Source organism: Rana temporaria, chromosome 7, assembly GCF_905171775.1.
Source record: "Rana temporaria chromosome 7, aRanTem1.1, whole genome shotgun sequence".
NCBI lineage: Eukaryota > Metazoa > Chordata > Amphibia > Anura > Ranidae > Rana > Rana temporaria.
This window is the reverse complement of record NC_053495.1, coordinates 141,283,662-141,301,020: the sequence shown is the minus strand read 5'-3', so window position 1 is coordinate 141,301,020 and position 17,359 is coordinate 141,283,662. Positions and strand designations below refer to the sequence as shown.

The following is a 17,359-nucleotide window of genomic DNA, read 5'->3' as shown; positions in this document are numbered from 1 at the left end:
CTAATGTGACATGGCACTAGAAGGGCAGTGGAGTGACAGGTACGTTCATCCAACTGCAATGTTAAACCCTTTTGAGGGGGGGGGGGGGTGGCGGCGTCACTTAAAACCTGCAACTCCACATCCCCAAATGACCCCTATTTTGATTAACCGTACAAAAAGTTGTTGGTGCCTCATTTCCTAAATGTAGGTACTAGTCTTTGGAAAAATGCTAGGGTGCCTTCGCCAAAAGATTGGATCAAGGTAAACGAGATAATGGGAATGAGCAGTGGACCTAAAGGCTGAAGGATCAGTAAAATACATTCTATAGCATCTGGGCGATCAGGATACACTTGACTTATGCATATTTTAAGAAGGATCTCAATAAATAGCCTGGGACCCCCCCCCCCCCCCCTAATAAGACCCCACTACACATAATCTTAGCCATGAGTAAAGACCATCAGGATAATTTTGCTCTTTTTGTTTGACCTGAAGAAGGGGCCTGACCCCGAATCATGTAGTCCTTCTGGCAGCTGTCTCATTTCCCCAGTCTCATCAGCACCTTTCACAGCTTCAGTTCTTGCCCATAGCCAACAGGTCCTTCTATATTACTTCTGGAAACTGTGATTTTAGTGTATTGCTGCAGCTCCTTCCTGCATCCCTTACCCCTGGTCCGGATCTTCCGGATCTGTTTTCCATCTGAGCCTTCTGTCATCCACGCGGTACCAGCCTCCAGGTACTCAGAGTTTTGGTCTACTCCCATGTTACATAGGCTGCTGTATACCCGGCACTCTATTCCCCACCTTTATGGAATAAAAGATTGTTTTTTTATTTACCAGAGGCCCGGTCTTATTTCATTATTGGGGTCCAGCGCCGTCTTCCCTTGTTGGACTTTTTGTTTGTTAACCGTTTACCAAAGAGAAGATCTTCATGAAAAAATACATTGACTCGAGACATTTTGCTTAGATTCTCATGCTCAGTTTTGAATTCTTAAATGTGATCTGCCAAAGTTTATCGCGTTTATCGACTATGACTGTAATAACATTGGCTATCATTGTGAACTAATAGTTGTGTCATAAACGGTACTGTGCAGAATGTATTCCTCATCTTTCCTGTCATTATAGAAAGATTATATATAAATAAAAAAAAAAAAAAAAAATTAAAAAACACAAATGAAGTGAAGTATAATGTACAATTTTTACTGCAAAAACTGAAAAATTATGAAAGCTTAAATCCAAGAATGACTTCTTACCCACCAAGGCATTAGAATGACAAAATTCCATCCTCACAACACATTTATTTCAATAGTTCTGTAAGTAGGCCCTTAGCACGAGCATAGTGTTACACAATTGTCATACACAATCACATCCAAAAGAGCTCTAAAATTGCAATTGTAAACATTCTCATATGTTGAAATATTAAACGTTTTTCTAAAATGCTCAAGTGTGGAGCGTAACTGAAAATCTTTAAAAAGTGTGTGGTGAAAAAAAAAAAAAATCTACTAGTACAGAAATGGGGTTTAATAAAATACTAAGTAGACAAAATGGCTAAGAACATTCATTAAAAAGAAAAACAAAAAACATAAGTGAATTTCTTGCCAAGCAAAATAAGCTTGCTCAAAACCTACATAAAAGAAATGTCACGGGTAAATACATCTTTGTTGACAAAGTAGGAGGTAGCATGGATGCACCAGTTAGTGAGAAATGCAACTGAAATAGAGTGTATTTTCTTACAACAAATAAATTCCAGTACTATTTACACTTTTTTTTTTCAGAAATAGGTTAAACAATCCACCCTCCACTTTTTAGTACAAAAGCCTTGTGTAATAATAATAATAATAAAAAAAATTCAACACAGGTATCTTCTGTACAGAATAGCACTGATTGCCCTAGTCAAATGAACAGTCTTGGAACTCTGCAGTATAATGGTAATACCTAATGCCCTATACAAACCAATAAAGTTTAGGAACGGTATTTAGAAAATATATTGTATAAACACAATTAGATTTTTTTTTTTTTTTTTTATAATTTAAAGTGGATGCTTTTCCATGATTGAAGGATATTTAGTATTTGATTCTTGGTTTAAAACTGTTTAAAAAGGCTTAAAATTCATGGGTGTTTAGCACATTATGTAGGAAGAGAAGTGTAGACTGTTAGGTCTGTGATAGTTCAGTTTAAGATTGCGGCACATCAGTATCTCTTTGTCCTTTGTACTATAAACAATTGTAGAAAAAAAAAAAAAGTCCTAATATACATCCATGGTAACTACATTGTCTTTTAGAATTGCTTTTATGTTGCAGCTTCAGCCATTAATAAAGGGGAATTTGTTTCAGTGATTGAAGGGAGTTTCTTTAGTAGCGGTTCCACTTCAACCATTCCAGCTCCAGTCCGTGGAAGGTTTGCATTGACAATGTGACGTTGCAAATGTTTTATCCAATCTTCTTGTACAGTCAAAGGTCCACGAAAGACTAGTCCACAAAACCTATTAAAAGACAATGCTTTTTAATAATGAGCTTTAAATACAAATGCTTCAAAAATCAAGTTACACACAATACAATGACATTTCAGACCAAACAAAACCACTAAAAATAGTTTGACCACTTGCCGACGGCCCTATAGCAATTTTACTGCTATAGGGCAGCTGCACAGAACCACGTATATGTGATCCTGCGCTTCCGGGTATTGGGCATGAGGTCGACGGATAGCTCCTGCCATGATTTCACACAGCAGGAGCTGATCATCAGGTCCCGTGGACCCTATGTCAGCCAGCACCTGCTAATCGTTTGGTACACAGACAGATTGCCATTCTGTCAGTACAGTAAGGAAGGCATGGATCTAGTGTCCCTGCAAAGCAGGGACACAGGTCTGTGCCTTCCCCTAGTAAAAGCACCTCCCATACTACAGTAAAACACCAGCTAGACAGTTAATCCTTTGATCACCACTGATGTTAAAATCTTCCCAGCCAGTGCCATTAGTACAGTGACCGTGCATATTTTTAGCACTCATCACTGTATTAGTGTCAATGGTCCCCATAAAAGTGTCAGCATCTGCCACAATATCACAGTCCTGCTATAAATCACTGATCGCCACCATTACTAGTAACAAATAAAAATTCCATAAATATATCCCATAGTTAGTAGACGCTATAACTTTTGCGCAAACCAATATATGCCCATTTGTTTTGTTTTTTACCAAAAATATGTAGCAGAATACAGATTTGCCTAAATTGATGAAGAAATTTGATATTTAAATTTTTTTTTATTGGATATGTTTTAAAGCAAAAAGTGAAACATTTTTATTTTTTTTTCCAAAATAGTCGGTCAGTTTATAGCGCAAAAAATTACAAACGCAGAGGTGATTAAATACCACCAAAAGAAAGCTCTATTTGTTGGGAAAAGGGACAATTTTTTTTATTTGGGTACAGTGCTGCACGACCGCACAATTGTAAGTTAAAATAACGCAGTGCTGTATAGCAAAAAACAGCCTAGTTAGGAAGTGGAGTAAAACTCTCAGAGCTGAAGTGGCTAAAACTGAAGATAAGGATCCAAAGCATGCGCCAGTCTAAAAAGGAACTCCAGTGAAAAGGATTTCTACTTTTTCATACAGCAAGCAAGGATTCAATTAACTAGTATTGTTGGTCTCAAATGACAAATAGCTAGATTCAGGTAGGCCGCCCTAACTTTAAGGCGGCGTAGTGTATCGTGTTTACACTACGCCGCCGTAAGTTAGCGAGGCAAGTACATGATTCACAAAGTATTTGCCTGCTAAGTTACAGCGGCGTAGCGTAAATGCGGCGGGCGCAAGCACGCCTAATTCAAAATAGGCTGAGGGGGCGTGTTTTATGATAATTTGGTTTGACCTGACGTGATTGAAGTTTTTTTGGAACGGCGCATGCGCCGTCCGCCTACATTTCCCAGTGTGCATTGCGGCTAAGTACGCCACGCGGTCCTATTGATTTCGACGTGGACGTAAAACCATATTCACGGACGACTTACGCAAACGACGTAAAATTTTCGAATTTCGACACGGGAACGGCGGCCATACTTTAACATTACTATTCCAGCTATGTGATGGAATATCTTTAGGCCTGCTAATGCGTTACGTAAACAGCATATCTGTACTGCGCCGGCCGGGCGTACGTTCGTGAATAGGCGTATCTAGTGACTTACATATTCTACGCCGACCGCAATGGAAGCGCCACCTAGAAGCCAGCCTAAATATTACACCCTAAGATAGGACGGTGCAAGCCGTCGTACCTTAGATAGGTTTAAGTGTATCTCTGTTTGAGAATACACTTAAACTTAGGTCGGCGCAGATTCCGAGTTAGGTTGGCGTATCTACTGATACGCCGGCCTAACTCTTACTGAATCTAGCTAAAAATCTGCACATCAGGACAAAAAAAATTGGAATTCTAAAATGTTATAGCTGTCACAGGGGTAGAAATAAAATATCCAACTCTGTCACCAACTGAAATCAATTTCAGTGACAACTGTCAATGGTCAATATACCCTCATCAATTTCCCCTCTCTTCCTACTGTGTCTGAGTGGAGATGTAGAAAAATTGCCCAAAGTATAAACCCCAATTTCAAAACAGTTGGGACGCTGTGTAAAATCGAAATAAAAACAGAATGCAATATTCTGCAAACCATAAACCCATATTTTATTCACAACAGAAAATAGGAAAACATATCAAATATTTAAACTGAGAAAATGCACCATTTTAAGAAAAAATAAGTTTGTTTCAAAATGTCTTAAGCCCCTTTCACACTGAGGCAGGAGGCGGTATAGCGCCGCTAAAAAAAGCGGCGCTATACTGTCGGAATTGCCGTGGGATTCGGCCGCTAGCGGTGCGGTATTAACCCCCACTAGCGGCTGTTAATGGGTTAATACCGCCCGCAATGCGCCTCGGGCTTTCACATTGAGAATGGTTGGGCAGGAGTTTTTCAGGCGGTATTAGGGCGCTGTTTTTAGTGCTGCACCGCCTGAAAAACTCCTCAGTGTGAAAGGGGTCTTAAAGAAAGTTGGGACAGGACCACGTTCACCACGGTGTAGCATCCCGATTCCTTTTAGAAACAGAGACCAGTTGCTAGAGAGGGATGTTGTCCCACTCTTGTTTAATATAGGATTCTGCTAAATAGTCCAGGGTCCTCCTTTGTCTTATTTTTTGTTTCAAGATGCGCCAAGTATTTTCAAATTGTGAAGGTACTCGACAGCAGGCAGGACAGTTAAAGGGGTTGAAAAGGTACAATTTGTTTTCCCTAAATAGCTTCCTTTACCTTAGTGCAGTCGTCCTTCACTTACCTCATCCTTCGTTTTTGCTTTTAAATGTCCTTATTTCTTCTGAGAAATCCTCACTTCCTGTTCTTCTGTCTGTAACTCCACACAGCAATGCAAGGCTTTCTCCCTGGTGTGGAGTGTCGTGCTCATCCCCTTCCTTGGACTACAGGAGAGTCAGGACACTCCCTACGTTGCAGATAGAGAAAGGAGCTGTTTGTTAGTGGGCGTCCTGACTCTCCTGTAGTCCAAGGGAGGGGGCTAGCACGACAGTGCCTGTTTTAATGCAGTGCCAACTGAAGGCTCGAAGATCATGGACATTCAGTATTGCATTTTAGCCCTGACCCTTGCGCACAAAGATTTCTCCAGACTCTCAAAATCTTTTAGAGGCAGCTTTTTCACAGACTGGTGAATGAATATCTGCCTATCTTTACTACTTATGCCGCGTACACACAATCGGGCTTTTGCCCGGCCAAAAGCACATCGGAATTCAATCGGAGTAAAATAGAACATGTTCTATATTTAAACTGGAATTCATTGAAATTTATGATGGAATTTCTCCGATGGGGCATACACACGGTCGGAATTGACTTTTTCCATCGGAAATTCCGATCGTGTGTACGGGGCTTTAGTCTGACTCGAAGATTCTTTTTAAACCCAATCCTGTTACTGACTTGTTACCAAAGGTTATTATTTCAGCTCTTTCTTATTACCACTTACTTTGCCAATTTTCTATTGCCCTGTCCCAACTTTTATGAGACGCGTTGCCGCTACCAAATTCTAAAATTACCTTTTTCTTAAAATGGTACATTTTCTTAGTTCAAACATTTAATGTTTTTTATTTCCTGCAAAGCATTGCATTCTGTTTTTAAGAAAAAAATTTACACAGCGTCCCAACTTTTTGGAAATTGGGTTTGTACAAGAAATCTTCAATGTGCTTAGTCACAACCTCTGGAGCCAAGTTGAAGGTTATTAATATGTTCCTTTTTATGCATTTGTAATTCCCAGATTGATACAGAAGCCAAATTTAAGAGGTATGGGCCATTATAAAAAAAAACACAACATACTCGCCTTTATGGCTGCAGCATTGGTCTGCCTTCCACCTGCTCTACCACCAAGAACTGAGTGATCACATGACTGCAGACTGGAGCGCTGGGTTGGAAAGGGGGGAAGAGAGTGACTGGCTCAGGTTCTCAGTGGCACACCAAGGCTGAGCCAGCTGCAGGTCATGGATCTGGGTAGATCCTGACATTTTTGGGACTCTTCAACAGCCTGGAGCAGATCTGTGATTCAGGTGAAAAGGAGAATATATAAACTCAAAATCACCCCAATAAGCCCTGTCCTTCAACACCTGGCTCTCAACAGCCAGGCCATTAAAGCAAGTGACCATAAAGCAGGGTGGAAGATTAACCCATGGGACAGAAGATGAAGAGGTAAGCGCCAGGGGTATCTGCGACCAGAACCACCAGAATGACTCTTCCGTCTCGATCCTGTGAAGAAGCCAAAATAAGAGGTTCAGTGGTGGAAACACATAAATCAAACTCTACTGATATCAGGACGTTACCAGGCATCCATTGTATCTGCCCGCTGATCCCGCATCCTTGCCACAAAGCAATTGACTTTTCAATTGAATGGAGATGCTAGAAGATCCACATCCAGTGTTCCCCAATGTAGCCATAGAAGGTAAAAGATTTCCGAGTGAAGGATCTCCTTAAACCTACCACTGATGGCTTAGGTACTTTACCTGCCAGTTGTTCACACCCAGAACATAAACCGCCATAGAGAGTTGGAGCATGCCCCTTTGCCCAACGAACGTCGGACAGGTCCTTGGTGGCAGCAGAGCTTTGGCATCACCCTTATGGTTGACATATGCCACGGCCAGTGCATTGTCAAAAAAACTCTGCAGCCAAAAGAAGCATGCTAAAATATCTACTTTGTAGAATTTGGTGAAAGTATGCACCAACGACCAAGTGGTTGCCTTGCAAACCTGAGATATTGACGCTTGATGACGGAAGGCCCAAAAAGTACTAAGTGCCTGAGTAGAATGCGCCATGACAGGAAAAAGCTAGAACCTGACCCTTAATAGAATAGGCCTGAATCACTGTCTGCCTGATGCAGAAGAAGCCAAAGAAGCGGCCAGCCCATTACTTGGTCCTTGTGGAACCACAAAAAGTGAGTCTGACCTCCGAAAGGACTCCGTGGCTGCCAGATACACTCAAATGGCTTGAACCACATCCAAGGCATGCAAAGCAAATTCCTTTGGATCAACCAGCTTGGGACACAAGGAAGGCAACACAATGTCCTCATTCAAACGGAAGTCCGAGACAACTTTAGGTCAGAACGATGGACAGGGCCGAAGAACCACCTTATCTCTGTGAACCACCAAATAGGGAGTATGACAGGATAATGGCACCAACTACAACACCCTACAGGCAGATGTAATAGCCACCAAGAATGCCACCTTCTGGGACAACGTAGGCAAGGGAATCTCCCGAATATTCTCAAATGGAGGTTCCTGGAGAACAGATAGCACCACGTTTAAATCCTGCGGCGGCAAAAAAAGACCGTACAGGCGGAGTTACAAAAAAGGAGAAAAAAGCAAAAATTGCTAGGGCCAAAAGATCCCAGTAGGGAACCTATGTCTTTACTCCTGATTAGACAAAAAACAAACTGAATGCCTATGGCAAAGAGGGGGTTATATACCAGCTGAGGATGGTCCATGGGCGTAGACAAGTTTTTTTGTTCTGCCTAGTCCTACTCCTACAGAAGGCAATATTACCCTATAGTCAAGATTAATGAAGCACTGTGTCCATCAATGAACTAAAGAGAAAAACAAACTTAGTTGGCTGCTGCCACTTCTTGCATATGAGTCTTCAAAATAGAAGTCATATGACAGGGTGACAAGGTTTTAGGGTACCAAAGGCTCACTAGAAGTACTAGGGAATCCTCAAGCTAAGAGGGTCTCGTCTCACAGATTTGATAAGAGCCTAGACAAGTTCTTTCTTGTGGAGGATTGCCAATGCCTCCTCAGCACAAGAAAAAAGCAGATTCAGCCTGAGATCACACTAGCGCAATCTCAAAGATCGCATGTGATTCGCACCCGCACCGCAGGTGCCGATCACATGCGATCTCTGAGCAATCCAAGTTCAGCCATACAGTTGTATGAACTTGCATTGGATTAGCACAGAAAATAGTGCAGGGACTTGTTTTTCCCCACACTAGAATCGTATCGCATGGGTGTTCTCACCTATGAGATCAGATTCCTGTGCGAGTTCACATTTCGCACTGCGATCTGTAAACTAAACTGGGGGTGTCATTAACCTTGTTAATGACACCCGCAGCGGTTCGCAGAAGGCAGTATTAACTGCCTGCAGGAGGGATGGGGGAACCAGCGCTGCATTTGCGCTGGTTCCCGCATCGCACAAATTTGAACCCGGGGTCACAGAGTGAGGATGTGTCTGGGCCTGCGGATATATCCTTTTCAAAGTCAAACATTTCTGACAGGGCCAAGAAATAATAAGTCGCTTCATAAAAGCACACGACAAGGGTTGCTTGAGGCAGCACATAAAATCTTTAAAAAGGTGTGGAAAAGGCCTCCAGAGAGAGTAATATACTGGGTTCCTGAAGTATCCAAGGGGTCTAAAGCTTAAGACATGGCAACTGCTGAACAAGAGTCGTACGCAAGGGGTTGGGAGTCGCTCAGATAGAAAGGAGTGCAATCCTAAGACTGCAATGAGACAGGGAAGGGATGAGGGGGGTTTCCATCATCAAGGGCTGCCCCAAGCTGTCTGTGTTTATTGTACCTAGCCTCTACAGCTTCTGCAGGTGGCACTATAAGCCAGTGGCCAAGATCAGGGCCGGCCTTAGGTGTTCAGGCGCCCTGTGCGAGCTAATCCTGTGGCGCCCCCCCCCCCCCCCCACCCATCGCCCCCTGGTCACCTAAACATACACAAAGAGGACAACAATATTTGTTACAAATAATTTGTTTTAATAAACAAACAGACAATTTAAGTGCATGTGCAAACAATCCATGCATCTCAATGGACCCTTAAAATCCAGCATACTAGCGTGAGCTACAGTATGCCTTTATTTATTTTTTTGGGCACCGTACTCGCAGTTTAATGCCATAGTGAAGTTTCAGACTCCCCGCAGGGAATGGGCGTTCCTATGGAGAGGGAAGATGATTGAGGGCCGGCTATGGCGCATCACGATTCCCGAAAATAGCCAGAGTAGGTCTTGGCTCCTCACGGTGCCTGCGCACAGACTAAGCGCAGGCGCCGTGAAGAGCCAAGTCCTATTTCGGCTATTTCCGGAGAAGCGTGACGCGCCATAGCTGGCCGTCAATCATGTTCCCCTCTTGATAGGAACGCCTACTCCCAGAGGGAGTCTGAAACTTCACTACGGCATTAAACTGCGAGTACGGGGCCAAAAAATAAAATAAAGGCATACTCTAGCTCGAGCTAGTATGCTTGATGGCATGCTAGGAAAAAAAAATTCTTAAGGTGAATCCCCGCTTTAATGACACCAATTATGGGGCACAATTTCTCCCATTGACACCAAAGATGGAGCATTGTTTTTTCCCCACTGACATCAGGACCTTTTGTACTCCAAATTGCCACAGTCTGGCCCTCCTGAAGCACAATAAACTAGCCCTTTGTTTAGAAAGTTTGGAGACACCTGGCCTAAACTTATGAAAAAAACGTAAAAAAAAAAAAAATTGGATAAGTTATTTTTTTCAAATTTGGTCTTTTGTCAAAAATAAAATAAAAAAATAAATAAAAAAACACGGAAAAAATAAAATAACACAGAGGTGATCAAATACCACCGAGGAAAAAAAAATACAAATTTTATTTGTGTACATCGTTGCATGATCGTGCGGCTGTCAGCTTAAGTTACGTAGTGCACATCGCAAAAAATGGCCTGTCATGAAGGGGGGGTAAATCTTCCAGAGGTCACGTGGTTAATCAGTGATTTACCCCCCCCCCCCTTCATGACAGGCTATTTTGTATATGTGCACTGCGTAACTTAAAGTGGAGGTTCACCTAAAAATAAACTTTTAACATTGCATTTATGAGATTGACAATTAGAATCGGCTGTTTTTTTTAAAAAAATACGTCCGTACATACCGCATACCGTTTCCTATATGTGTTCTCACCGCCGCTTCCGGGTATGATGGTCGGGGCCGGGCGTTCCTAATTGATTGACAGGCATCCGACCGACGCATACAGCGCGTCACGAGATGCCGAAAGAAGCCGAACGTCGGTGCGGCTCTATACGGCGCCTGCGAACCGACGTTCGGCATCTCGTGACGCGCTGTATGCGTCGGTCGGATGCCTGTCAATCAATTAGGAACGCCCGGCCATCATACCCGGAAGCGGCGGTGAGAACACATATAGGAAACGGTATGCGGTATGTACAGACGTATTTTTTTTTTAAAAAACAGCTGATTCTAATTGTCATTAATCTCGAAAATGCAATGTTAAAAGTTTATTTTTAGGTGAACCTCCACTTTAAGATGACAACTGCGCTTTGGTTTTTGATCACCTCTGCGTTTTATTTTTTTCCAACAAAAGACCAATTTTTACATTTTTTTTTTTTTTACGTTTTTTTTTATAAACTAGCTCACATCTCATTGGAGTACAGGTGAGGTGGGAGGAGGGATGACACCTGCTAGGTAAGGTGGAGGGGACGGGCGGCCTTACCTTTACTTTTCTTCAGTGCAGTCTGTCAGTCCCGTCCTGGTCCCGCCTTTGAATTTGAATTGCATGCCTTACGCATGCACGCAACGGCGCCGCGCTACCCAGCCCCCAAGACAGTACCACCTGACCTGACTGAGACGCGGAGGAGGAAGGGAGGGAGGAAGGGCGTGCGTGCGTCACTGTGTGCGTGCCAAGAGGACCAGTGGCAGACACTTCGGGCGCGTCGGCGCCAAACCCCCCCCCCCCCTCCTCTGCAGCGCCGTGCAGACGTGCTGGCTGCCTGAGCAGAGTCCCGGACACATCCCCGCACACTCACGAGTCACCATCACAGTAAATGGACTGCGGACTGTGACGGCCGCACGGCGCCCTTCTAGTCAATGGCGCTCTGTGCGGTCGCACAACCCGCACAACGCAAAGGCCGGCCCTGGCCAAGATCCATTCATCTTCGCTGTGTTTTTCAAATGAAGAGAAAAGTTTATGATTCAATAAATTGCTGTATATTGATAAGCCCTTCTCCATAGTAGGCCTGGTTATCATTTACTAAACCTTGTAAACAAAAGCCTGGTCTTAAAGTGGTTAAAGCCTAAATTGTGCCTTCAAATCAACGTAAAATCTTTTTTTTTATGTATGGAAAAAAAAACATGTTATACTTACCTTCTCTGTGTAGTGGATTTGCACAGAGCAGCCAATATCCTCTTCTCGGGTCCCTCTTCGGTGCTCCTGGCCCCTCCCCTCCCCTCCTGTCGAGTGCCCCCGTACCCGAGCCGAAGCTCTGTGTGTCTATTCAGACACGGAGTTGCAGTTCGACCCCTGCCCCTCTCTCTCCCGATTGGCCAACTGACTGATTGACAGCAGCAGGAGCCAATTGCGCCGCTGCTGTCTCCGCCAATCAGGAGGGAAAATCACAGAAGGTCGAGACACTCGTGCACATCGCTGGATAGAGATGGGGCTGCTGCACAGATGGTTTTGTTTCTGAATGCATAAAATGCATTCAGATACAAAACCATCTGTCTTTACAATCACTTTAAAAAAAAGGGCATTGAATAATGAGCAAAGGGTATCGAGCAAAACATTTCTCATTTTCTATTGAGTAGGGGAGGATTACAACCCATGAGATTTTTTCTATCTGTGTCCCTTTGGGGAAATTTCCACTCACTTCCTGTCCTGTAGATGAAATCAATGTGAGAGGAAATTAACTCAAACAGCGGTCACTGTAACAAGTGTGCCCAATGGAAGATTTACCCTGCATTTTCAATTCCCATATTAACAGTAACCAGGGCAAACTGAAAAAAAATAAAAAAATTGGATGCCGTTTAGAGAGTCACTTCACATGCAAGCATCTTACATTTGTAAGTACTACTCCCAACATCATTCCTTGCAAAACACTGCAGAGGACCAATGCTATCTGTGAGGCAGAAGCAGCCTTTCGCCAGTGGTCTGACATGCGGTCACAGCTAGAGCTATTTAATCAGTAGGAAAAATGATTTGTCGATTGAATACTCTAGCTTAGTGTCAGTAAATTCCCTTTTTTTTTTTTTAAAGGGAGATTCATGTTGAACCAGACTGGTTCATTATTTCAATATAAAATCAAGCCAATATGCAAAAAAACTGAGGCAAGCAGTGAAGTCAGTACTCCTGCATACTTTTGCCTGGTCAATGGTTAGCGATAAAAGTCAATAAGATTAGTTCAAATATTTCTATAGACCTATGAATACTGTACACATCTGTAAAATATACCTGCATCTCAAAACATAAACTTCCTCTGCACTGTGCGGTAAAGGTAGCACTTTCTTCTTGCTTCCAGACCGTGATCTTGACTTCTTTTGCTTGCAGTCAAAAACTAGTACACAAAAAGTAACATTTAGAATGGGGACAGATCTGCACAATATTAACACATCTTTGCAAAAATGGAAATAAAGTACTGTATGTATGAATATGTATGGCTATTTTAAAGTTAAACTTTCTACTGCCATTGAACTTGCCATCCATTTCTATAAATAGCAACAACCCATTGCCAAAGCAGGATTACAAAAAAGTACCCATGAAATCTAAATGCGATTGTGTTTGTGTGAAAATGGGCGGCAGTGGTCTGTGTAGTATCATTGCAGGGAAACAGCTAGTAGGAATGACATTAACAATTAAACATCTGCATGGAATTTATCCATGCTGGTTTAACTTGTCACCATTGAATAGGATAATACCCCTTTTAATGCCATCAACAATGATTATTAAACTTTGGGCCTTTAACCAGCATTCACAGGGTATTATTGCAAGTCACTCAATCGAAGACTAAAAGTAGTGTGATAATTTAATATATCAAACACCTTCACTACTGCTGGATTAGATCACTGAGCCTGCACACTCCCCAAGAGAAAGAGTTTGTTCCAGGGCTCCTGTTTTACGTTTGCATACAGCTCCCTCCCCCACACCTCCTAAATACTTATCCGAGCCTTATCTCGATCCAGCAATGGGCACGTGAACAGCAGTTCCCACTCCTTATTGGACAGAGGCACTTTTGCTGTCAATCACAGCCAGTGAGAAAAAGAGGACGACGGGGCCAAGTCACGCTCTGTGTGTCAATGGACACACAAAGCCAGCTTGGGAGTGAGCATGCACAAGTGCCCCCATAGCAAGCAGCTTACTATGGGGGCTCTAGAACCACTGCACAGAGCAGGCAAGTATAACATGTTAGCGTTTTGTTTTTTTCTGAAATACAAATTGTGCCTTTAGAATCACTTTAAACAATTCTAGTGCAAAGGTTACAGGTTTCCAAATGACAGTATAATAGTGCAACGTCGTCAGGTCATTTAGATGCATACTATTTAGTAAAGTCGTTTCTCATTGCCCACTGGAATTTATTTTTTTAATGGTTGTAAGTTACTACTTCTGCCAGACTCTTCTTTGCACAACATACCTGTTCCAGTCAAAAGACCAGCACTCTTCTTTCGGGAATATGCACGCAAATGGTTGGACAGGCTAACTGCACTTGTAAAGGTTGTATTGCAGTTCAAACAAGTCTTATGCTTTGCCGAAATACCTACAAATTACAAATCATACAAAACAAAAAACATTTAAAAACAAATATATCCCAAAAACATCTATAATATGATAACATTTTATAAAATAAAAAAATATGCAAAAATACATCGATCCTGAAAAACATTTACAATATGATACCGTTACATTCAGGTATAGTCTAAGTACATTAAAAAGACAGAATAGAATAAAAAATGTAATTGCAATGCAGGTCTATAGATGCAGTGGCACCATAAGTTACATTGTCTGCAGATACAGAAAACATCTGTTCATCTGGTCAGATATCTTGTGGTCCTGTAACCTCCTGTGGACCTGAATCTGAACTTTGGGCACAAAAAACATTTAATCTAAACATATTCCACAAATGATAGGAATCCACTTTGTGTGCACCCAATGCCTTTGAAAACCCAGATATTACCTTGTAAATGTAGCTATGACATAATCAATATGCAGTACATAGCCTGCAGTGGGAGGGGCCCAGTAGACCCTACTCACTACAGGCTGTCTACTGAAAACTACAGGGAGAAGCAAACAAAACCTGGTTACCCTGCACAAGTAGAGAGAGCAGCGTTGAATGGTCTTTATTACAGGAAGCTTCTGCACAGAGGAAACGTTTCACACTGAATTACTGCACAGAAGTGGAAGAAAATATACAAAGTACACCAAGATTCATATTTTAAAAAACATGTATGTTATAGTAACCACTTAAGACCCGGACCAATATGCAGGTTAAGGACCTTGCCCCCTTTTTTGCGATTCGGCACTGCGTCGCTTTGACAATTGCGCGGCTGTGAGACCTGGCTCCCAAACAAAATTGCCGTCCTTTTTTTCCTACAAATAGAGCTTTCTTTTGGTGGTATTTGATCACCTGTGCCGTTTTTATTTTTTGCGCTATAAACAAAAATAGAGCGTAATTTTTTAAAAAAAATGCTATATTTTTTACTTTTTGCTATAATAAATATCCACAAAAAAAGATGTAAAAAAACATTTTTTTCCTCAGGTTTAGGCAGATACGTATCCTAACTATTTTTGGTAAAAAAAATAAAATAAAAAATAAACGCAATAAGCGTTTAACGATTGGTTTGCGCAAAATGTATAGCGTTTACAAAATAGGGGATAGTTTTATGGCATTTTTATTAATAATATTTTTTTTAATACTAATGGCGGCGATCATCGATTTTTTTCGTGACTGCGACATTATGGAGGACACATCGGACAATTTTGACACATTTTTCGGACCATAGTCATTTTCACAGCAAAAATGCTATAAAAATGCATTGATTATTGTGAAAATTACAATTGCAGTTTAGGAGTTAACCACTAGGGTGCGCTGTAGGGGTTAAGTGTGACCTCATATGCGTTTCTAACTAAAGGGGGGCGGGGCTGGAAGTGTGACATCATTGATCGTCTTTCCCTATATCAGGGAACAGATGATTAATGACACTGCCACTGTGAAGATTGGGGAAGGTGTGTTTACACACACACACACACACACACACACACACCTCTCCCCGTTCTTCAGCTCCCATGACCAATCGCGGGACACCGGCGGCGATCGGGTCTGCATCGTACAAAACTTTTGGACGTTTTGTATGATCCGCTGTGTGCTGGCGAATATGATCGCATGATTGTTGTTTCAGTTCCCAGCTGGTGATCGCTTCAGCACCCATTTTTGCACTTATTGGCCGTTTTTCCAGGAAGGTGTCCGATTGGAATATTGACTAAGACCCCTTATCTACACAGGCAGTTTTTTGGTAAAAGGTGTACTAACCCTTCTCAAATCATGACAGTCAAACTGAGGGGTGTGCAACATAGCAAACGGCTGCAACAGGCCCACGTAAATTAAGGAGAGCTCAACAGACTCAAACAACTTGTAGCACCTTACACTCAAAACTGCATCAGAGGAGGCTTAAACATCCACCATATATTATAGAACATAAATGCTTAACCTCTTTACCACCTCCTCTGTAAGCCCAACGTCGGTGGGGGCGGGGGGTTTATACACACTGGCAACTGTGCAGCCGCCCCATCGCTTCCACAAGCCCCCCATAAGACTTGCCTTCCCCCTCCAATAACAGCCCTCCCTGCACACGTTCCAGTCATAAATCTTTAAACATAAGATTACCCTCCACAGGGGCCATGAAGGTATTGTTGGGGTAGAAAGGCTGGATCTACCATGGTACTGTCCATTTTCAAAAGAAACTTTTAATGGAATACTTTTGGAGAAAGGTCCTTATCGCATACTAGATAGACATCTTAGCTCAAGCAGTCTCAGCTGATGCAAACTCAAAAGGAGCACAGAGTACAGCCATCTCTGACACCTTAGGCCCTGATGATTACAGTAGCAACAATTTCATGTTCTTGCAGGCCACCACAGATGGAGAAGGAGATGCATGAGAGCCTTGCGAGCCCACTTCAGGAGGAGGATTCATTTGCTTCCAAGAAGACCGCTTACTCGGACACTGTCTCCTTCACTTCCTCCTTATTCCAGGGTGCAAGGGGAAAGTCACAAGCTATCTCCTGTAGAGACAGACGGGCCCTCTTACAGCCATCTCTCCACAAATTCATAGGGATATCTGCCATCTATTCCAATACAGTAAAAAAAGACAGTTGAGAATTCCTCCTTGCACACCAAGGTCCCCGAAGATGGAAAACCTGAGAGAGTTCAAAAGAAATCGGATACTGCCCAAGATCTGATTTGCCAACCCATCATTTTATTTATGGAGGCAAGACTGTCTCCTAAAAAAGGGAGCCTAGTCTACCAGGTCTCAATACCCTTGGTGCCAAATGCACCATGCTTAAAAGTCCTACAAGGGGGCGCAATATACAATCCTTAGCACCAGCACCAAGGATGGCAACCTTGCAGTGTCCCCTGGAAGTGATGTGGTCGGTGCATTCTAGGAGATCAGCAAAGTGTGTCCTGCTGACTGTTGTCCTTAAAGAAAATGGCATATTCCAAAATGGGCTGGCATAGTTGCACAGGAGAAGAAAGCTGGGCTCGGTCAATGGATGTTCACAGCATCCCCCCAGTAGCACAAAACAGTAAGGACCTGTCCTGAGCACTGTCCCTCTGGGATAGAATCATCCAAAGGGACTGGTCCAGAATACTGCCAGTATTATAGAGCACTGAGACTTAGCAGAGAAGGGCAGTTGAAGCACAAATCCGTGCATTAAAGCAGAAAATGCTCTCAGCAGACACTAGTTAAAAAAATGTAAAATTAACAGCAGAAGTGTTCAATCACCTGGAAGTGGAACATAACCCCATGATCTAAGAATTACCATTGCAGCGTCCTCTGATGTACGATTAGGAAAGTTTCACTGCTAAAACAAACAAACATTCATCTGATTGCGGAGTGCCTTGACGTTGGCCTGCAG

The 17,359-nt window shown here is 42.6% G+C and overlaps 1 protein-coding gene across 2 annotated transcripts in view; it reads right to left on the bottom strand.

Moving 5' to 3' along the window:
• Positions 1-1,154: 1,154 nt before the first annotated feature.
• ZNF644 (zinc finger protein 644) overlaps positions 1,155-17,359 on the bottom strand; it is a 117,344-nt gene continuing 101,139 nt past the window's right edge. For both annotated transcript variants that reach the window (XM_040360058.1, XM_040360059.1), the window contains exons 5-7: positions 13,863-13,985; positions 12,686-12,788; positions 1,155-2,457 (exon numbers count right to left, since the gene is read on the bottom strand). In XM_040360058.1, the coding sequence (XP_040215992.1) occupies positions 2,265-2,457; positions 12,686-12,788; positions 13,863-13,985 (419 nt within the window). In that variant the 3' untranslated portion in view covers positions 1,155-2,264. The remainder of the gene's footprint in view (positions 2,458-12,685; positions 12,789-13,862; positions 13,986-17,359) is intronic.